We start from the raw sequence: 24262 nt of genomic DNA, 5'->3' as shown, positions 1-24262 counted from the left end.
TATTTTTATATAAAATGTATTTTGAAAGTAATTTGAATTCATAGAATTTGTGATTTATAATGATATTATATTAATATTTAATATAATATTATTAATATTTATTAATATTTTTATTAGATCATTTCAGAAGTATATGATAGAATATATTTCAATATATAAATTATGTAAAAAAAGGAACTATATTGATAATTAATAAATAATCTATTTTTAAATTTTTTATAATTTTTTTCATTTTTTTATAAAATTTTTTATTACAATTTTTCATTTCAATTATTTGTTCTATTTAATTTTCTATTTTTTTTAAACTCATTTTATTTTTAATAAAATCCAGTATTTTAAGTTTATTTAAAAAAAAGCATATTATATGCATAATCTAATGAACTAATCTATTAAATAATTAATAATTTTAAATATCTTGTTATATCATATGATGATTGCAAGATGAAGCACAATTAATTATTATTTTATACAATTAATTATTAAATTATTTACCCTAAAATTCCAGATTTATTTTTTTTGCGAACTCATGCATAAATTCCATAATCCTCTATTAATTCATTTATTTAAAAAATTTCACTAATCACATTTTTTATTCGAAAATCTTTATTTACTTCTTAGTTATAAAAAATTTTAATTTAATAAATTTAGAAAATAAATAGAAAGTAATATTATTAGAAGAAATTTTTTTATATATAATGAGTTAATTACATACAATACACAATATTTAATAACATGGATAATTAATATCTACTTAAATAATGATTGACAAGAAATTATAATTATAATAAGGAAAAGAAAATTAGTAACAAAAAAAGAATTATACAATTTATTATATTAGAAATTGATATTGAGTCAAATATTTGATACGTGAGAATTATAACGATTATATATAAAAATTTCTCGGAATCGTAAGATACCAAAATTTCTAGCATTGCAAGAAATCACGTACACATTTATTCTAAATTGCTTTTAACTTGACTAACGATGCCTAGGATGCAGTGCTACAGGTCACGTATATCTATTGATCAATCAAGCTGGTCCTAGTTATCAATTATCTTTATATTTTCCATATGAAACAAACATTCTATATTAAATAACTTTTTCCTTATATATTCATGTTTCTCGAAATAAGATATTTGTTATTATCTTATTTAAATCGTATCAAACATTTGTTGAGTTCCTAAAATATTTCAATTTATTTGAATGAAAAAATTAAAATTTTTATAAAATTATAATTTTATCTAAATAAATATAATTAATATTGTATATAATTTCTATTATAAGGAGCAGAAGAAAAGATTACGAAATAATAAAAAATGATTTATTAATTAAAATTAATTTTTATTTATGAAAAGAGAAATATTAATCTCTCATTTCAATTAATGTATCATAATGGCTTTTTTGTGTATTATTCCTAGATTTTAAATTATACTTAAATTATACTTTCACACGAGTGTCATCGATGAAAGGGCAGCTTGAAAACATGCCTATTACTTGAATATCTTTCATCATCATGTTGTTTGATGGTACCCCTTTATTTGAAATCAAGTGAGTAAAAAAAACAGCAATTGCCGGATAACGTTAGTGCATAGTCGAAATGTGCCATCCGGCTTGTTCATTTCCTCTTCTTTTTCCACAATCGTTTGTTCTTTACAATTTTTACATTTGAATAACATATTTTTTTCTTTCTTAGAAATTATTAGAAATTAAAATTTCTGAATTAATCTTATGAATTTATTTGGAATCATATCATCACATCATCATAATATCATATAATTATAATAATGAAATAGATTTTGAATAATAATAATCATTGAATATTCAATTATATTCATAATAAATATATGAAGGATAAAAATATTGATATCAACCGATAACGATGTGAAATGACTAAATCTGAAATATTGTTTAAATGATAAATATTGAATGTTAAATATTGTTTGATAAATAAATCTAAAAAAGAAAATATTAGAATAAATATATATGTTGAAATTTTCTGTTGAATATTGTAATCTATATTATTTCTATTGATAAAATTTTACATGACGATATAAAATCATGTTAAAAAAATATTAACTAGCTTATAAAAAATATAATCTTGTGTGATAAATTAAGATTTTATGGATAAATCATAATTAAATTCAATGAACCTTGTTTTTTGCGTTTTGATATTAAATTGAGACGGTATTTTAATTCCTTAATTTCAATATGTTAAATATAAATATGAAATAATATAAATAGAAAAGAAATTATTTAAAATAAAATATATTCTTTTGCATACATCAATTGATTAAAATCAATCAAATTGCGAAAGCTTTTGATACATTTTGAAAAAATCGTTATATTATATTAAATTGACTAAATATATGTATAAAGCAAAAAATATTTAATTTTTGGTTTTAAATCGTTTATCATTTTAAGTATATAATTGATTTTCAATTAATTAATAAAATCAACAATACAATACTATAAAAAACTAGAAACTATATATATTATAATGTAACAAAATTGAAAATTAATTCTATAAAATTTTAAAACCGGAATTAATGTGTTATATGAAATATAAAAGATAATTTCTTACTTCTTTTTAATACAATAATTATAATTGAATTAAATTTTCATAGATCACTGAATTCATCCATCATAAATTTCTCGAATAGTAAATCCTTTCGATTATATGATCTCGTGATTGGTCGATCGTCGATCTTTGGTGGGGGAATATAAAACGGGGTTATTTCCACGGAGCGGCGCACTGTGCGATAGCATAAGTTTGTGTTCGCGTCGGTACGTGTCGCGATTTCCAAATTGCTTCTGAAACATTATATAAAATTTAATAACATTCTTGTGCATAATTGGTATAAACTATTCGGCATATTTTGAAACATAATATATTTTCTTTTTATCACGCTCAATTTCAACAGACGGTTACTAAACGAAGAACCATGTGTGTACGTACGTTGATCGGTACCGAAAGTAGCGAGCCGGTTGTAGTATACAATAATCAGAGCAAGCTTCAAAAAACAAAAGAGAAGTATATAAAGTTACATGATGATTTAGTCACCAAAGAATTGGAGATCATTAAACAACGAAAAAATCAGACGGTTTTTATACCAGAACTAGCTGATGACATCTTGAGGGCCAGCACCATAAACTATAGTTCACTTTTGAAAGCTTTGTCGAAGTACTATGAAACAATACAACAGACTAAAATTTTCAAGTAAGTTACTTTTTTTATTTAATTGTCTTTTTAAACATATTAATAATATTAAATATTTGATAGATTAATATAATTGTGACTGTCAAAATATATGAACATTTTTTCCAATTTATTTTATTTTTTTATCTGTGATTTACATGGAAATACTATTAATAAAAAGTATTTATATTAATTATTTACACAAAAATGTAATTCAAATTGGAATAAAATATATAACATAAAATTTTATTTCAATGAAATTTATGTAAATATATTTTTTTAAATGAAAGTTAGCATTATGGTTATATTTAAATTATTTAATATTATTGTAATGGAATTTTATTTTTTTTTTTTTTGCAAGACATATTTTATGTTTTAGTAGTTTTTATATTTAACTTATTAGTAATATAATATTTTTTTTAGACGATATATTAAATGATATTTTTATTTAATAAATTTTAAATTTCATTTCATTTTAATTAATACAATATTTTTATTTTCATAAAATTAAATAATATAAGAAAATAATGTTATAACTTATTAAAATATAATTTGATAAATTACTATGACATTTTGTTGAAGCATGAAACGTAAATCAAAACTTTATTTAATATTAATTTGACACATGATAATTAAAATTCCATAAATAACTGATAAGTGATAATTATTTTATATATAACGAGATAAATTTTTCTTTTTTTATCTATAATACTATTATATATATTACCAATTATAAAGGCTTCAAATAATTGTTTATAATTACTAATGAATTATAGCATGTCAACAATTAGAAAGTTAAACCTTCATTTTTGAAATACAGATAATTATAATCGTTATCGCGTTAGATAAATCAAAATATATTCTTTATTTACTTCTTTGATATTGATCAAAATCATAGCGCCATTTCACTGTAATGATTTAAGATTATAAAATATATTTTATATCCATTTTTCATAGAATTAATTTATGTCACGTGATCATTACAAATTTATATTTTCTTTTTTTAATTTTTAAAATATTCAATATTCAAAATATTCACACGCAAAATATCATATATAATAAGGAAAATAAAAAGAAATTTATTAATTTTAATTTAAATTTGAATAAGATTTGAATTATTAATTTAAATTTGAATAAGAAAAGATTATTGATACAATAATGACAAAGATTAAATAAAGATTAAATAATAGTTTTTTTTTGTTTTCTTAAATTTTAATCTTCATATTTTTGAGAATATTAAAAATATATATGTAATTTTATTTTTACGTGTTAAATTCTTTTCATTGAATAATTTTAATTAATAATTTTCTAAATAATTAAAAGTTAAAATTATTTTATATATTATATTTATTTAAAAAATATATTGCAATAATTCAGTATATTTCTTCCTTCTTCTAAGAGTCCTTGGAAATAGAGAAAGGACAAAGGGGAGAAAGACAGTACTGTAACATAATTCCGTTGAATAATTCAAGGCTCGATTGATATTATCATTGTAATAATGAAAAAAAAAAAGATCCTGTAAAACGGAATTTAAAATGCTACGTGACTTCATATTCAAATACATTAATAATATTTATTTATACGTAAATATATGTATTATAATAAAAACAAATTTAATTTAATGTGTAACAAATATATGCATATTCTATTTACCTACAGATGATAAATTTTTAATAAAAAAAAATAAAAAAAAAGAAATATTAATTCTTTATAATTTAATAATGAAAAATATTTATTTATATTTCTATATTTTAAATATAGAAATTATAATTCATTATAATATATATTATAAATATATCATAATAATTTTAAAGTTAAATCGAAAACTATAAAAAAAGAATTATTTTTTTATGTGAAAATTTGATATATTTTTGTGAAATTGATTATTGATCTTAATAATAAATTCTTAATAATAAAAATTTCTTCATATTGTATTATTAATATATTCACTAAATATAAAGAAAAATCATGAGAATAATTGATAATAAATATTCTATATATTTTCAATAATACTAAAATAATTCGTTTTGCTGTTTAACATAATTTTTGTGAAAAATATATTTAATTGCATTTCTTTCTTTCAATTTTCTAATATTAAAATTATAGAAAATTACTTTTAGATATCTTTATTATATACAATCTTATCACTTATACATATAATCTCATAATCTTTTAAATATGAAATTTTAATATAAAAAAATATATTTTTTATTGTACATACAATAATATACAATTTTATTGTACATACAATAATACTATACATACAATAATATATAATATAATAATATTACATATATATATATTATATATTATAGTAATAAATTACAATTATATTTATGATTATAGTTATTCACAATTTTATTAGATATTTTAATTATTAAATATTAATTAAATGTTAATTTTAAAATAAGTGGAAACTAATATAATTTTTTATCAATATATTACGTGATAATTATGTAACAACTTTAATTAAAAATATTTACTTTGAATATTTAACTTTCGCGATCATATATAATCTGAATTATCATTTTTTTGTATACATATGTATTATTTTAATTCATATCATATATGTATTATTTTAACTCATATCTATTTATTCTATGATTGCATGTTATATATATCATTGACATTTAAAATTTAAAATATAAAAATATTTAACACGAATACATGCTTTTAAATATGTCAATGATAAATCTAAATACAAAAGATGCTCTTTCAATTTTCTATCGTTGGCATCTCTTCTAAACTCGTGCAATTGGTTATATATTTAATCGTTCATATAAACATGCATACTTATATCGTTATAAATATATATATTTACCGTTTTAAATTTATTGTTTCTGTTTAAAGTACATTCACTTCCGATTAAAATTAGCAATAGTAGATAATAATTATATTTCTAACAATGAATTCAACATGTACGCGCCAATTCTGTATGGAATATATATAATATTTCGCGCATGCGCATAAAAATAAAAAAAAATGACATAAACATACATTCGTTGTACGCGCGAAATATGAATCATAATGATTACATAAGAAATGTAAATTTAATGGGATAACATGATATAATATATACACATCACTATATAATTGATTATTATAATTTGCAAGTTCATATAATTATAATAATTGATGTCCAATAAATTTTGCCAAATTCAAAATCTCATTATTTTCAAAATCTTTAAATATATGAAATATCTCAATATTTTGGCTAGTTTTCAAAAATACTGTTTTCAAGAGACAAAAAAAAATGCAATTATGTCACATTACAGAAAGATAGCATTGCTTTTTCTACATCATTCGAAAAATTGGAAAATTAATCCAAGGATTTACTCAGCGTTTTTATTTCTTAACTTTTTTCCTCTCTTATTATGTGACAGTTCTTTTTATCTTCCGCGAAAAAATTGAATGACAGTGTATCAATTGATTATGAATGGCGATAAAGATTAACGATTTCTAAATGAGATGAAAGTAGATAGTAGCCAAATCTATATTTATAGATTATTTATATAAAATTAAAAAAAAATGTTGAAATTATCTAATTACATTTATTATTTTTAATTATAATAACATAAAACTATACTGTTCATAACAGTTGAAGATATTATATTACATTATAATCTATAATAGTAAAATCTACATTTATCGAAAGATTTTCTATAAATTTTAATTCACATAATTTACTGCCTTTTTACATTTTTTTTATGGATCATTTAAAACATGATTTTTGAGTTGTTGATAAATCCATTAGTATATCTAAAATGTTAATTGTGCATTTTGCACAATGCTTTTTTATTCGTAATATACTTTCAACAATATTTTCAGATATATAAATATTAGCAATCATAATTATTTTTTATAATTCCATACAAAAAAATAGATAGATTATTTTTTTTTTTTATTAGGTTATATGTGATGAATAAAAAAAATTTATTGCTATATTTTCTAAATATCGATATAAAGCTATATAATAAAAGTACAAAAAAAAAAAAAATAAAGTTATGCATCACTCATAATGCATTTTGTCAATGTATTTCAATTTGTTATTGATCACAAACGATACTGATTCACGAAAAAGTATTTACTATTATGAAGGTAGAAAATTCCAAGGTGACCGGAATTATTCATGAAACTCTCAAGTCCCTAAAATTTTTTTTGACGGACGGATTGCAGTTTCAAAAGAAAAAGCAGGTAGTTGTCCAAGAATTTTAATGGAGGTAATCCCCAAGGCGCATCTGGCTTCAAACGCTTAGTCTGGCGCTTGGTCAAGAGACACATCATGAAATTTAGAAGAAGAGATGAAAGTGATGAATACGTAATGTTGAATAAAAACAGTCATATATTCATCAATCAGTCAAAAATACAAAATCGTTTATCAATAACATCATATTTGCCCACGCAAATACGTGTCCAAAATTTCTATATTTAAATTAGAATCGATAAAATAAATTAGTGTAATATAAATATCCTAATTTTAAACTTTGTCAATATTTATCAACTGCAATATGATAGTCTATTTTGGGGAAATAATCGTTATTATGTTTTATTGTATTAAATCCTGTGAAACATAATAGCATAAATCTTTCTTTTTTTCCATTTGTTAAAAAAAAGTTATAAAAAAGGGAATTGTATATCTATTTATAGAGACAATTTAATCTTATCGGTTTACTTTGAGGTTTAAATGTATACTTTGATTTTGACCTATAAGATAAAATGCTGTATTTGCAGAAAAAAAAGAGAAATTCTTGCAGATAATATGCTAGACATTTGGAGGAAACAAAGTTAAGTGAAATGACTAGTTAGATATTTTATATGTGTATTAAAAATTATTTGAAAAATTTGAATTTTTAAAGATTTTTAATGGAAATAATAAATTATTCGAATTCTCTTCGAAGCATAATAAAATTTCGAATCTTTCGAATACTAGAAATTTTAAAATGATGGAATTTAAAGTCCCGTATATTCAATTCTTTTTAGAATTTTCAAATATTCACAGTTCACAAATATTCGATGCATCTTTGAATTTTTAAATTTTCAAAATTTTAGAGAGTATAAAAAAAATACTGAAATTTTAAATTCTGATGTTTTTCATGAAAGTTTTAAATTTTTTAAATCATTTGATTTTAAAAAATTGTAGAGTATCAAAATTTTAAACACTTTTTAAAATTCTTAAGTTTAAGCATAATTTTTCAGAGTTTCCAACTTGGATTGGATTTTTCAGAATTTTTAAACACTAAAAATGTTTAAAGTCTCCAGATATACGATATTTTTTAAAATTCGAAAAATTTTCAGAATATCCAATTATTCGATATTTTTTTAGAAGATGTCTGGAAAATGTTAGAAATTTAATAAAGTTCTCGATTGCTTTAAATTTAGTATTTGGAACTTTCGAAGTTTTCGAGAATACGAAAATTTCATAATAAATGAATTCAAAATCTTAGAATATCTGGTGGTTTGTTAACCATTTCGGTTTCCAAATGCTTACGGAATGTTTAGTTCGATAACATAACTCCCACTTGTCCCATGAAATTGAAGTACTTACTTACTCAGTTGTATAGAGAGCGGGCGGGCGCCGCTGTCGATTTCAATATAGGCGTACAGAGTAAGGGGGTATTGTTTGATCAACGTTTAAATCAGGAAGGTGAAATTGCAAAGCCGGTGCATGTATGCAAGTTAGCGCGCGCGTGCAATCCGAGCGATGGGTTGCGTGCCATCTCGCACGTTTCCCGCTTGCCTCTTGATAACTAGCTCATAATGCCAGCCGTATTCTATACCTGCAGTCTTCTGCTTTAGAATACGAGCGGACAGCTCGTTGGCTGAAACGTTTGCTGTTCACGCATCGAATTACGTCGATTCAGTTCCCTTTTGCAACTGGATAGTCCCTTCCTCTCTCACCTGAAAAAGGAAGAAATAATTGGACATAGTTATATCACAGTTAAAAAAGCTCAATTAACTGGTTAGATATTGCTTATTCGAATATCAGAACAGTGTTGAGTTTTGATCATACTTTATACAAGATGTTAATGTATTCCTGGATGATCACTTTTGCAGGATCGATTTTAGAAATTATAAGAAAAATTGGTATACAAAAATTGGTAGATTAAGATATATTTATTAAGTTTATAAACAATTTAAGTTTCTATTAACTGTTTATGATTTAATAAATAAATATCAAGTGAAATTTTTGTATACCAGCTTTTATGTTTATTTTGATCTATAAAATTGATCTTCCAATAAAAATATTCCATGAATATATTAACATCCTGTATAAGATTAATAAGATTAGAACTTATAATTTATATATATATATATATATATATATATATATAGGATAAAAATCTTAATTGATTGGTTGGAAAAACTTATTCAAATATCAATCAAATCAATGGCTTGCTGTAAATTGATTCTAATTTGTCATATATCAATTTCAATTTCTTTCATCTTTAATCTAACATTGCAAAAAAACACAAATCAAATAGTGGAGATAATATAAATATATGGCTCATTCAGAATTTGACTAACCTGCTTGTCCTTTCTTTGTCCTCTTTTATTTCAATAATGTTTGATACATTTCTGAAAGGAAAAGTTCACGTTCATTGAAAGTAACATAGAAACAAGGAAATAAACTATTTATATATATATATAGAAAGAGAAAGAGAGAGAAAGAGATTATGGGGTAAAATAAAAACGCCTTTGCTCGACCTCGAATCCAGTTGTAAATAATTGATGTGAGAGAGAGTTGATGTTGGCGCACCGTGCAATGATCCTAAATGATTGATGTAATCATGAAACATGCGGGATAACTTGTCGCAGACGGTTCTTATCAGTACTGTCTGCATAGTTTTATTGATAAATCGTTATCATTGTTATCCCTTTATATTTGGAAATATTTCATTAATTTAATTTTTAATATTCATATTAAAAATCCCTTAATTAAATACCTTAATGGAATTTTTTAAGGAAAGGAAATATTTAGATAAACACTTTGATCTTAACTTAAAAATTTTTGAAAATAATAATTATAATAATAATTATGATTAAACATGCAGTTTTTCAATTTTCAAGAAGTTTCAAAGAATACGATGATCTCAATTTAAAAGTTTGTAAAATAAAGTTATTTTAACAGTAATTAAAACATTTTATTTTCAAAAAAAAATAGAAATTAGAATTTTAATTAACATAACTGAGTAATAGAAAGTTATGGATAAATAAATTTATTAACAGTTATTTCAAACATATGTATGAAACGTGCAAAAATTTTCCATAAAAGAAGAGATTCTTGAACCGGGTAGTAGTCAAGTGCTATATGATTCTTGGAATTTCAACAGTATTACAAGACTTTCCAATATCTACGTATGTATACATACGCACAAATATTACATGTAATTTATTCAACACTATTATGCTTCGTATAACACATATAATTCTTTTCCAAAGAAAAACAATTTATTTAAAAAAAAAAAATCCGATAACATAACTCACTTAACCCCTCTAACCTCATGAATACATGCGTCAGATAAAATTTCTTCAATATCTCACACTTTTATAAATCTTATGCGTAACAAAATTTGTAATCATTTCCTTTGCAACAATATATTCATTGTAGCAAAATCTTTTTTAATAATTAAGATATCAAATTTTATTTTCTAATTTAATAAATTTAATGAATTACTATAAAATATGCCTACAATTACTCGTTAATAAACAAATAAGTAATGTTTGAAGATTACTTTTGGATTATTTAACCATTTCTTTGTAAATCAAATTACATATTCAAGTCACGAACATGGCTTCCCGTTTCGGACACTCCTTTGATGGTCAAGCACCTTTTCCACATCAAAATGTATGGGATAAAAAATAATGTGCGCAGAAAATTAGTGAACATTGATAAAAAAAAAAAACTTAAACACACGATAATTCGTGAATAATAATATTTTACATTATTTCGGAATACAAACAATTCAATGTTATTGATTATTGACATACAAAACATTTAATTACGTGATCGATTAATAAATCACAAAAATATGATTTCAAAATTACGAGATATGACATAAAGAATGTCGAGCAAATAGGAAGTGATTTCTGTATCAACCAGTTTCGAGACAAATGACGCAAACCACAAACGTCACAAGAGTAATTTGAAAGGCTTGAAACGTGATGTAAACGTGTTTCCTATGATGATCAATTGGGCACGCTTTGTGTTCCATTCACATCGTGAAACACGTATGTATTGTTCAACGAACCGCACGAGTTCTACAATTCAAAGTACGAAGTACATATCTTGGAATGGACGCAATCCGAATCGAAAGTGATTTTGCATGCAAAATAAGTCGAAAACAAGGAATTAAATTTTTTTGTTCAAAGAAGGATTTGTTTTTGTTCAATTTTTGAAAAAATTGATTTTGAAAATTCGTGTAACATACATGCACTTAACCAAGTACATAAGAAACATTCAAGTTCACTATGAGAAATGTTCATTCAATAGAAAATACGTATCATGTATATACTTCAATATATATTTCAATTTTGTATTCTTTATTTTTTATTTCACAATTTTTTAATACAGTCATCCTTTTTACTGAATAAAATGATGAACCATTTTTACTATTTGAGGCAGAAAAAAAAGAACCTCAAGTTGCAAATTTTATTTTAATAAAATAAAATAATAAAATAATAAAATAGTTATTTTACCTAAATATAAAACGATGCAAAATGATTAAAAGTAAAAAATAAATTAATTAGATATTTAATTATGAGTTAATTATAACAATATCCTTGTCCATTTTCTCTTTTAATTTTTATTTTTATTAAATAATAAGAAAACAATTGTTAATTTCTACTTTTGTAGATACACTTTTGTCATATTTTTAAAGAAATTATTACGCTATCTCAAACTCTTCTCTCTAAACATCATTTATCCCTTATTTAAAATGTTCTCTGGATAAATAGAAGGTTTAACTAGAAATAGAAAAATTTTTTTTTTCATTCAGACGATGTTACTTTAGCTAAGGGATGATTGAATATAAAAAGAAGAAAAGAAACTCAAGAATATAATTTTTAGAAGATAATCGTCTTAAAAGCATAACCAATACATTTGCAAAGGTAGATGCGACGTGAATGGTCTCGACGTCGCCTCAATCCTTCCTCAAGAAGTTTCTCGCTAATTTTGAGAAACAATGGGGACATATATAACAAATAAGGGTTTCCAATGAAAGTCGCTACAAGACAGAGCCTTGCGTGATAGTTCACATTTACGTCTGCAACTTTATTTTCCTAATTTTTTTATAATATAAAATAATAAATTTAACTAATACAAGTAAGAAGTACAAGAATGTCCTTCATCACGTAATAAATGAAAGGACATTATTCTGCACTTTTATTATTTATTTTTGTTTTTCTGCTCTTGTTATAATAAGAAATTAAATCATTACATAAATAAAAAATTTTAATTTGTAATTTTAATTTCAAAAAATTATTTATTACAAATTTTTAGAATAAAATTAAATTATCATGAGATTATGAAAAATGAAATAAATAACATGCAGTTTTTGTAAAAAAAAATTAAATCAATTAAAAGTAGATAAAAAGATATTATTTTTTTATAGAAATTATATTTTTAAAATGATATTATTTATGAGAGTTACTACAAATTTTCAAGTTTAATTTTCTTAAAATAAGGATTCAAATAAAAAAAAATATTATTCTTTTTATTATCTAATTTGTTTACATGTTTACATGTAGAATAATTGTATATGTACATTTCATTGAACTATTTTATTGTATATGTACATTTACTAATTTTGGAACATTGTATATGTCAAATTCTTAGAAGGCATCTGCTGCTATAAGATATATTTAGCAACTTTGAAACGAATTCATTGAACGCTTACGGGAACAGTGATGCAACTTGCAAATTACTTTGCCTTATCGCTGCAGATTTATTGCTGTATTGTCACTTTAATATTTTAAAACTCTTATTTCTTTCTGATATTTTTTTAATTAAATCATTATTGTTTCATTGTTTTATTATGTTATATACAAAATAATAATAAAATTTTATTAATAACAAAAATTTATTCCATTAACTTAATATCTTTTTCTATTACTTTCACAATAAAAAAAGAAATTCAATTGTCAGAAACAAAATTGTTAAAGTAAGTTCCTACTTTCATTATTTACAATTCATATGATACTCAAAGTAACATATTCATTAATATTTTCATTTCCAAGTGAAGTATACAATTATTCATCAAGAACAACATAAATTTATTTTTCTTTATTAAGTTTATATTCTGATACATTATTTGTTACATTATATAGAAATAAGGAATATCATTATTAGAATAATCTAGTTTGAATTAAATTTTATCCAATATCTTATGAGTATTAATATTAAACATATAGAATCTAGAATAACAGTTTAAGAAACTGTAAATTTCATAAATAAGATCAAGTAACTCAACATCTTTAATGATGACCACGACCAGTGAACAGTAGAAGATGTAAATGTATACCAACAGAGTAAACCTCAGACATAACGTATAATAAAATATAAAACTTCCATTTAGATGCATGCAAACCACATATATCTCTACATTATTCTTATTATTATATATACTTATATATATTATATACTATACTTATATTAAACTTTCTATAAGTATTGTTGCTTTGATCTTTTTTTCAATATTTTCTAACATCTAAGCATTGTATTTCATTCGAATTTTTTCGTAACTTTTCCTTTTACTTTTTGTATTTTACAAATAAAATATAAGATAGATATGAAATGATGATGATATTCTATAAAATTTCATATCAATTTTCTTAAATATTGATCTCAAAAAAAAAAATGTTTCTTATATCCTCTGATTTGTTACGTATTTCTATCCATCATATATCTATTTTATATATCTCGCTTGTTTTTGAAAATATTAAAAAACATTAGAGTTTTTTTAAAAAAAAAGTTGAGAATAATTTTGAAGAAGTATAATATGGTATAATTATTTATCTTTTTGGTAACTTTAAAAATCATATAAAAATTATATTTATATATGATTATATATGATTATATTTGATTATCTCCTGTAATAATTTTTTGATTTATATGACCTAAATACTTTTTTATAAAGAATATCAAGTTATATCGACTCATAAAAAACATTTGATTTCATATAAAAAAATGAAGTTCGCAATTCTTTAAAATTCTTTATGCGTTCTTCTATATGCGAAAATAAATATAATCAAAATATAACTTGATTGAAATCATTTTTTTATCTAAAATATTTTTTAATATAATGAAAAACAAATGAGATATTCCATATAGAATAAAAAATAAAATTATGTAAATAATAAATTAAATATATTCCATAGATAAAATTACATGAATATTCTACATATTCCCTAAAATTAAAAAAATGATCAAAAAATGATTCCTAATAATATGGCAGAATTAAAATGTAAATATAAAACAATATAAAAAAATAAGCCAAATAATAAGATAATATATATATATATATATATATATCAAATTCCAGAAAAACTTCCTATCTCTTCTAGGATTATATTTTCTTAATACCAAATAAAATTTGAAGAAAATTTTGCTATTAAAATTCCAATTCTGTTATAAAATTTGATAAAAATTTTCCAAAAATTTCAAAACTGAAATTTTTTATTAAAAATATAAAGTTTTCATTTTTTTATAATATCATTTTTTAACAATTTTTTTTAGTTTTACATTCAATATATTGAGTATTCACGTTATATCTGGAATATTTCATTTATTTTTCATAATATTAAAAATATGTTTCAAATAAATGTTCAATAGTTTTAAAAAAATTCTATTCTTAATTTTTTTTAATGAGATAAAATTAAAAATTTGCGAAACTCAATTATTTATTTTTTTAAATAGAATCATATTTTTAAAGAAATAATTTAATTATAATTTAATTATACAAAATAATTTAATTATAATTTAATTATACAAAATAATGTATTTACTTATATGATTTATTTACATAAATTATGAAATATATGATTTTATTTAAAAAATAAAATTAATCTCCATATGACCTTCACATATGTCTTCTAAAAAAATAATTACATTACATTATGCTTTTACAAACCAAGCAACTTTTACTTAAAACATTTTTTAATATTTTTAAAAACAAATTAAATAATAAAATTATATAAGATATTTAGAACATATTGATCATATAAATAAATATAAGTAAAAATTGAACAGTTTCATATGAAACAGACTTTATTTTTTCCTATTATTTTTTTTTTTTTCAGATAAGAAATAGATAAAAAATATAAGAAATGTGCGAAAATTAATTTTTTTAAATAAAATTATATGCTTTTTAATGCATAAATCGATAATATATATATCTAAATATTATTTATAAAAAAAGTATTTGACTATATAAATTAAAAAATTATTAATTTATAAAACGTTTAATAATAATTAAATATTTTTCAGATTAATAATTTATTATAGTTTGTTATAAATAATTTGCTATATTTTTTTAATTTTTTATAAAGAATAATATATTGTTTTAATCAATATTTAATTTATATATAATACTAAAATAACAAATGGGTAAGGATTAAATGACTTTTAAAATTCTGTGATACAAAAAATATAAATACTTATTTTTATATCTTTTATATTTGTAACAAAATTTATGTTATAATCTAATAAAAAAATTATTGGATAAATATAAAAAATGGATGGAGAAATATTATGTATAATTAAAAATAATTAATAATTATTTGTCGCACAATAAAAAATTATAAACATTAATAATAACCATATTATTTTTATCTCTGAAAAGTGAAAGTTGAAGAAATTTGATCAAGATTTTCTATTAATTTCTATTAAAAAGAGATAAAAAAAAAATAAATATTAATAGAAAATATTTGAATTAAAAAATATAAACAAATTATAAATTAAAATTAGAATTTATCGTTAATAAATATTAAAATTATTCAACAATGTTATATTTACAATTCAAATTTATTCAGAAATTTACAAGAAATATATTTATCTTTTAAATATTCTATAAAACTTTTTGTGATATATTTAAATTAATAAATTTTTTCTAACTATTTTGTTTAATGAGAAATATTCCTTCTAAGAATTCAAAAAATCTTAATCCATTAAATTTTTGACTGTTTGTATCATTTCAGAGATATATTGGAAAGGTAAATCTGCAATTTAATTAGTAAAAACATTAAGCATAACGGTATACTTTCCGCTTCTATCGCCTACGTGCGAATTGATTACATCGATATGGAAGGCACATGGCAAATATATATATATATATATATATATATATATATAAAACGAATACTCTCGAGCTCCTGACACTGTTTCTATCCTTGGACAATATACATATATTACTGTTTATTATTTTGTTATTTTTACTTTTATTTTCGTTTAATATTATATTTTTGAAAATGATTACACCATCATCACTCGTTGATCCATATATTTTTGATTTTCATTTCGTAAGATATTGCAACATCCACTTAGTATTATCTTGAAAAAGAACAGTTAGCAAATTCATCATTCATGGTATGCGTATTTTTCTGTTTAAAAGGAAACCAATCTGTTAATGAAAGACTGAAGTTGCTATTGCATAATTTATTTTATATTATTTCATTCCAATTTATATTAAAAAAAAAAAAGAAAAAAATACAAAGATACAAAGATATATTTAAAATTAAGAAATTTAAAATAATAAATTTATAATAATAAATATATAATATATAATAATAAATAATTATATAATAATAAATAACGAAAATATAATGTTAATATTATATCTAATATTTTGATTTACTTTTTTTAGTATATTTCAATATAAAAAAATATATAAAAAAAATTTTATTCATTTTTTAATAAATTCATTCTTAAATATCTTAATCAAATATTTTTAAATTAAAAAAAAAAATTTTATTATATAAAATTAAATTTTTGTATTAAAAAATAAATAAAAATAGAAATATTTTTATTATCTTTTAGAATCATTTAAACATTTAGATTTTTTTATATATTTAATTGTTAATTGTAAAATTTATTTAATTCTTTCCTTTTGATTTTTTAATATTTTTTTTATTTTTTTTTAATTTATTAATTTCTTTCTTATATCTTTCATTAATTTCCGTTATTTCTTGACTAGAAAATAATATGATTTAATTTAGAAGTAGTCGATGAATGAAGAATTTCTTCTTTGCTGAAATTGTTGCGAGACATCGTACTATTTTAGCATCATGTGGCGCCTGAAACGATGAGATTACACGAGTTTCATGAGTCTGACTTAAATCAGATCTAATAATAAAATATGATTACGAATAGTGTAAATTGTATCGATGATAGATTGCTGTAGAGATCATCTTTTGATTTTGAATTAAATCTAATCAATTATTTTTTTTTTTAATTTTTACAATTAAATTATTCATGAATTTTTATTCTTTTATTTTTTGAAATTAAATAAACTAATAAACAAGTTTTTGATTATAGTCTTTTTCATGAATATAGGTTTTTAAAAAGAGAGATTCATATATTAACATTTTAATTTTTCTTTTATATATATGTGTATGTGTATGTACATTTAGATTATAATTATATTTACAATTAATTTTAAATAATTTTCAAAAATCTTATATAATATGATACAAAAATTACTAATATTTTTTAATAATTTAATTATTATATTCTAAACTATTTTTAATATTTTTATATTTAATATTTAATATATTAAATATAATATATAATTTTTTCATTTTTTATGTTATATTAATTTCTATAAAAAATTTATAATATTTAAAAATTAAAATTAAAATATTTTAGCACAAAGTTTATAATAAAATTTCAAATACAACTGTTTCTTGTAGTCAACTTATAAACGAACTGTTGTTTCCAATTAAAATTATATTCGAAGCTCTTTTAATTAATGAGATGGCTTTCTACGAACGATAACAATAAATATAATTAATGATCACTGTTACATTCTGAAATTATAAGTCTTTAACTCATAAATCGTGTATCCTTTAAAACGAAGCACAAATAACTCGTACAAATCTTTTGAACAAAGTATTAAAAGAAATTATAGTTTATCATGAAATATTATTAAATTGTCAATATTATTTAAAAAATTGGAATATAAAAACTTATATTATAAAATAAAATAATTATTGAAATAATTTTTAAAAAATAATTTAAATAATTTTTTTTATTCAATAATAATCAAAATATTAATTTTTTATATTCTGAATGATACTTAACATAATAATAAAACTTAACAAAACAATAAAAAAATTTTTAAATATATTTTTGAAAATAATTATATTTATTAAATTGAAAAAAATAATTGATCTATATACATAAGATTGTTGAAATTTTCCAAGTAAATTATATATTATTAATTCTTTTAACAATTCCTTTAATCAAGATTTTTTTCTATATATCTATAATTTATATATTTATAATTCTAATATTAAAATGAATATAATTTTAATATTTTATTTTTATATTATAAATATTATAATAAAAATCACACTAAAAAATTAAAAATTAACAATACTTTTTAATGCTATTATTAATATAAAAAGTTCTTTTCTTATAGAATCTTGTTTTATACAACACAACCGGCTCACATAATTATGATCGCAGCGGTCCTGTGTGTCACATCGGCTCTTGTACCAACTAGAGACAGAATGCATGTTGGTCATCCTCAATCAAGAGCAACATCCTTCATTTATCTAGCTTCTTTCGTGATGCATCTTGGTGCTCAAATTTGGATGACTTTTATATCAGGTAATTAAATAAAACAGAAATAAAAACTAAAAAAATTTTAAATTTCAATCATTGAAACTTTAAAAAAATTGTCTTTTAAATATGCAGGTCTTTCCTTGTATTTCGCATTACCAAGACACACGTTTGGAGAAGTGCAACGTATCTTGTTTCCTAGATATTTCACTATCAATGCGTGTCTCAGTTTGACCACACTTCTTATTTTTGTTAAACATCATCCTATACATACTTGGAATACTGAAATTGCCATTCAGGTTGGTAAATTAATCAATCAAAATTTGAAAATTAATTCTATAAAATTTAAATAATACAAGATATAATTTTAATATTTCATTCTAACATATTTCATTTTATCTAATTTTTATGAAGTGATTCTTAATAATTAATAAATATATGTATATATTTTCAGGTTGGTGGTATGTCCAGTGCTTTCTTTTTGGAATTATTGATACGACTCTATTTGACTCCACCTCTTCTACGATTAATAGTTCAAAAAAATACTTTGGAACGTGCTGCTGGTATCGGTAATGAGATTGGTGTTCATAATCCTGGTCCTCTGAAACACTGCCCTCACTATTTAAAAATTCATCAAGCTTTTAGACGCATCCATGTTTATATAGCAATGGGAAATATGCTGACTATGGGATGTACAGTGCTACATCTCCATTATATAGCTAATAAATTATGCGTACTTTAAAAAAATCATTAAAATCATTAAATATAAATTTTATTGAATATATCTGTATTAAGAATCCTCTAATTACAGAGTAACTATATTACGTAATTATATTAGCAAAAAATGCTAATTGATTTCATTATTAATATTTACTGCTAAAGTACAGAAGATATTTAATGAAGATAAATGTATTCTCTAAAAGAAATAAGAGCCATGAGGCTGATTATTTGTCCATCAACAATGAATTGAATATTCTAAAATACATTTCTTAATATTTTATTCATGGAGAATAAAAAAGCTGAACTTGATCTATATACCTGTAGAACGAGTGTTCAGTGTAATTTATGGAAGCATTTATAAAATTTCTAAAAAACATGACTTATTAATTTATTAACGCGATGCATTAATTATAATAAAAATGTACCGATATACGAATGGCGATAAACATAAGATTTTTATGTTTAATTGCAAGATGATTAGTTTTTTGACATCGATTAATTTTTTGTTTGTTCCTTTCTTCTCTGAAAAATGTAATGTGCGTGTTTGTGGATCGTGCGTGTGCTTCCGATTAAAATGTAAGAGAATCAGTTGGTTGTCTAAGGAATGAATGAATCATAGGACTAGTAAATAAAATACGCAATTTAGAAAGAGAGAAAAATATATAATTAGTTCTTATTTTTTAAGCGAATATATACGAAATTTAAAGAAGTATTCTTGAAGAAGAAAACAAGATAAAATAAGTCTTGCCAAAGTTTATAATATAAATTATTGATAGAAATAGTATTTTAAAAAGTTTATTTGACATAGCTATATATGCATTTATTAAATTGAGAAAAAGAAGAAAACACAAGATCATCAACTATATTAACTAAATAGGTAGTGAAAAACTTACTCTGTATCAGAGTTAATGATATTTATTGAAGTAGTGATAGTATTATAATAGTCTAATCTTATATCTGTATAAAGTTATCAGACATTTCATGAAAAATCAACAGAAGATTATTGTGGAAAATGAATGTATTAATTGGCTAATATTTTATCTCGCATACACATTTCATTATTGTAAATAATGCATCTCGCTCATTAAGTTGTAAATTATAAAATATTTGAATACCAATATAAATCGTACTTTTCTAAAACTTAAATTGTACTAATTACAAATCCCATCATGTTATTCTGAGTACAAAAGATATAATTCTCAGTTCTTAATGATTAATTTAAACTACTGAAATAATAAATATATAAAAAGATTTACTTTTTACAAAACATAATTTTACAAAAAATCGCATATAAAACATTTTATTATTAATACTAGTATCACGAATGCTAATGCTATAACTTTTTCTGAATTTAATAAAAGAACTTGATAATTTTTTATTAAAATACAAATGTGTATTGCATTTTAATATAATAATAATTTTTGCATATGATTTTTAACAACCTATATTACTAATGTAAAAGTGTATGAAAATCTATTATTATATTATAATATTTTTTTCTACAAAATCAAGTCTAAGTATAAACATATATACAATTATATAACGTAATAGATATATTTTATTTTGTTATATTTCATGTGGATTGTTTAAATTGATTAATTGATTTAATATTTCTTCTAGAAGAAATAGATTAATTTTATCATCACAAAATAAGATACATCAATTACGATCATATACATTATTATAAATATACATGTGATTTATCGCTATTTATATTCATTTTTATGCTATTATTTAACTTCTAATTATTTAATGAATTCCTTTATAAATTTGTATGATTTAGTCAGTCATATGACAATTTTTAAATAAATCTAAAATTTTTAGATACATAAAATAATCATAAAAATAAAACATTGTATTAAGTTAACATGTACATATACTGGATATTTTCAATTTAGCCTTATTTACTTTAATAATTTGAATATGAAACCATATTGTTTTAAAATTTATACATATTTTTTAATTAAAAAATAAGCATTAATTATATCAAATATTTTTATCTATATAATTTTGAATCTTAATATCTTCAAAAATAACTAGTATTTGTACATGTCTACTTTACAGGTACAAAATAAGTATAAAAAAACTTATAATAAAGATGAAATTCTGTACAAATACTGAAGTCCAATACATGATTTAATGAATTTTTGTAAATGATTTGAAAGATTTGACACATAAAATGTCATGAATCTAAATGTTTTTGTTTTTATACTCTAAGAATTTCTGCTGCTTTATTATAACAAATCGCAATCCAGTCAGGTTGTGTAGCACCCCACTGAATTTGATTTACTTCTCCTTCTGCAGCAGTATAGGCAAGAATTGGATCTTCAATAGCTCTTGGCATTTGTTGTATATCCCAAATTAATGCCTGATGATCATCTCCTGCTGTACAAATGTGACAAGATGAATGAGGAGCCCAGGCAATACCATTAACACTTGCTCTGAAAGAGTATCAAAATAAAAAATTTATAAAATATGTAAAAAATTAAGATCCAAATATATATATTTTATATACCTATGGTTATTAAGTCTTGCAACTGGCGTACATGGAACACGGACATCTAAAATAATTACTTCACATGCATCCATTGCAACTGTTGCAAGATAATTAGGATCTTGTTTATTCCATGCTAGTCTCAAGAGTGGTGTATGCTGAGGATCTTCATAAATTATCGTTGAATGTTCTAAATGCCGCAAATCAAACATTCTCACAGAACCATCTGCACCAACGGATGCAAACATATCACGACCACCGCCAGCGCGGCTAAATGCTATATCATATACCTCTTTATCATGAGCAATTAATTGTGTTTTAACATGGCCAGTGACCATATTGACTCTACCCAAAACTTGACCAGTTTCTAATCCCCAAATAGTACATGTTGTATCTATACTAGAAGTACCAATTAAATTTGGATCTACTTCATTCCAATCAAAAGATGTAAGAGGAGCACAAAAATCTGAATTTTTATTATTATTTAGAACACATTCTAAACGAGTTTCTGGTTCAGCTGCCCGCCAAACTCTTAAATAATCTCCAGATGTAGCTAAAAGATCTGGAAATAATCCTGTAAACATATATTTATAATATATGTATATTTATAATATTTATAATAAAATATATATAATATATAATATAATAAAAATAATACCTTTACTATCTGGTATCCACATAATTTTTGTAGTTGGATAAGGATGATCGAATGTACTTTTGGCACTAAATTCAGAGGTTTCTTCATCAAGTGAAACTATTTGTACTTTATTATTATATTCTTCTACAAAACTTCCAAGAGCTAAACGAAATCGTTTATCAGGTCTTACAGACCAATTAATACTATATAGTGGCCATGGTGCCTCATATTTATAAATTTCTTTTCTTTTTGGCGGTACACTATGTAACGCCATTTTTTTTATATTTTTGTCACCTATAGTAATTCATACTAAATATAAATTATATGATAAATATATATACTTGTTTTTATAATATTGTTTTTATATATAATCATTTTTATATTTATATTAAATATATAAAAATATAAACTAATTAACTAATTAACTATATTTTTAATTTATTATATGATACAGTAATAATATAATATTAATATACATAAATTACTATAATTTATAAGTAAACAAAATAATTGTTTAGATTACAATACTAACCTAAAATCTGAAGTGTATAGAATGTGATTGTTTTTCAATATTATCTATTTCTAACTTACGAAAATTTTTTCAAATTAAGCATATTATTAAGAAGAATATTTAATAATAAAAATGGTAATCAAAAAAAAGCCAATATTTATTCAAATTACAATTTTTCATAAAAATATAGAATTAATCAAATCTTTTATGATAACATAAAATGGCGCTCTTATAAATTTGACATTTTATTGGCATTATAAGCATTTATCTCTTATAATATATTACATATTGTTATTTTATAACAATAACATTTAATTAATTTTAATAAATAAAATATATTTTTTATAAATATTCAAAATTTTATACCAATACAATCTCAGTAATATTATAATTATTTATTTTAAAATATATCTTCGAAAATTTTAATATATATATTGTAAATTTTTTATTTATTATAATTAAGAACATAATATCTTAAAAACTAAAAATTCGTTTTTAATTTAAATTCAATTGTATATTCAATTTCAATAAATATATATATGTATATTCATTCAAACAAATTTTTATTCCTATATAAATTTAGTTTTATTATTCGTTCAAATATTTTCCAATTACTTTTTATAAAATAATTTAATAAAAAATCTTATTAAATAAAAATTAATTTATATTTATATTTAATTATTAAATAATATTTAAAATTAAGAAAATGATAATAAGAATTGTCTAGAAATATTCAATCAATTAGTATATTAAATTAGATAACGAATAAGTAATAAAATTTTTACGTTGCTTGTTCAATGAAAATCATGTCTTAAGTTTGTAATAGTGATTCTTTCCAAAAATTGCAATCTCAGAAATAAGCGGGAAAAATCAATGACAATGTATTATATTTGTTATATTAATTATTATTAAAAAGATTGAGAAGA

At 21.3% G+C, this 24262-nt stretch overlaps 2 protein-coding genes across 2 annotated transcripts; one reads left to right on the top strand and one right to left on the bottom strand.

The window, feature by feature from the left end:
- Nucleotides 1-2734: 2734 nt before the first annotated feature.
- LOC411902 (transmembrane protein 205) lies at nucleotides 2735-20834 on the top strand. The gene is made up of 4 exons (XM_395371.7): nucleotides 2735-3217; nucleotides 18832-19022; nucleotides 19110-19273; nucleotides 19429-20834. Exons 1-4 carry the CDS (start codon nucleotides 2943-2945, stop codon nucleotides 19714-19716), a joined length of 918 nt encoding a protein of 305 aa, XP_395371.3. The 5' UTR covers nucleotides 2735-2942; the 3' UTR covers nucleotides 19717-20834.
- Nucleotides 20594-23570, bottom strand: LOC411901 (DDB1- and CUL4-associated factor 7). Its single transcript, XM_395370.5, has 4 exons — nucleotides 23358-23570; nucleotides 22847-23119; nucleotides 22210-22762; nucleotides 20594-22135 (listed from the first exon to the last, which is right to left on the bottom strand). The coding sequence occupies exons 2-4, from the start codon at nucleotides 23097-23099 to the stop codon at nucleotides 21901-21903; spliced, it is 1041 nt and encodes a 346-aa protein (XP_395370.1). The 5' UTR covers nucleotides 23100-23119; nucleotides 23358-23570; the 3' UTR covers nucleotides 20594-21900.
- Between the last annotated feature and the right edge of the window lie 692 nt (nucleotides 23571-24262).

The sequence above is a fragment of the Apis mellifera genome, linkage group LG15, assembly GCF_003254395.2.
Source record: "Apis mellifera strain DH4 linkage group LG15, Amel_HAv3.1, whole genome shotgun sequence".
NCBI lineage: Eukaryota > Metazoa > Arthropoda > Insecta > Hymenoptera > Apidae > Apis > Apis mellifera.
Note: the sequence above shows the minus strand (reverse complement) of the source record. Positions and strands in the feature narration are given on the sequence as shown.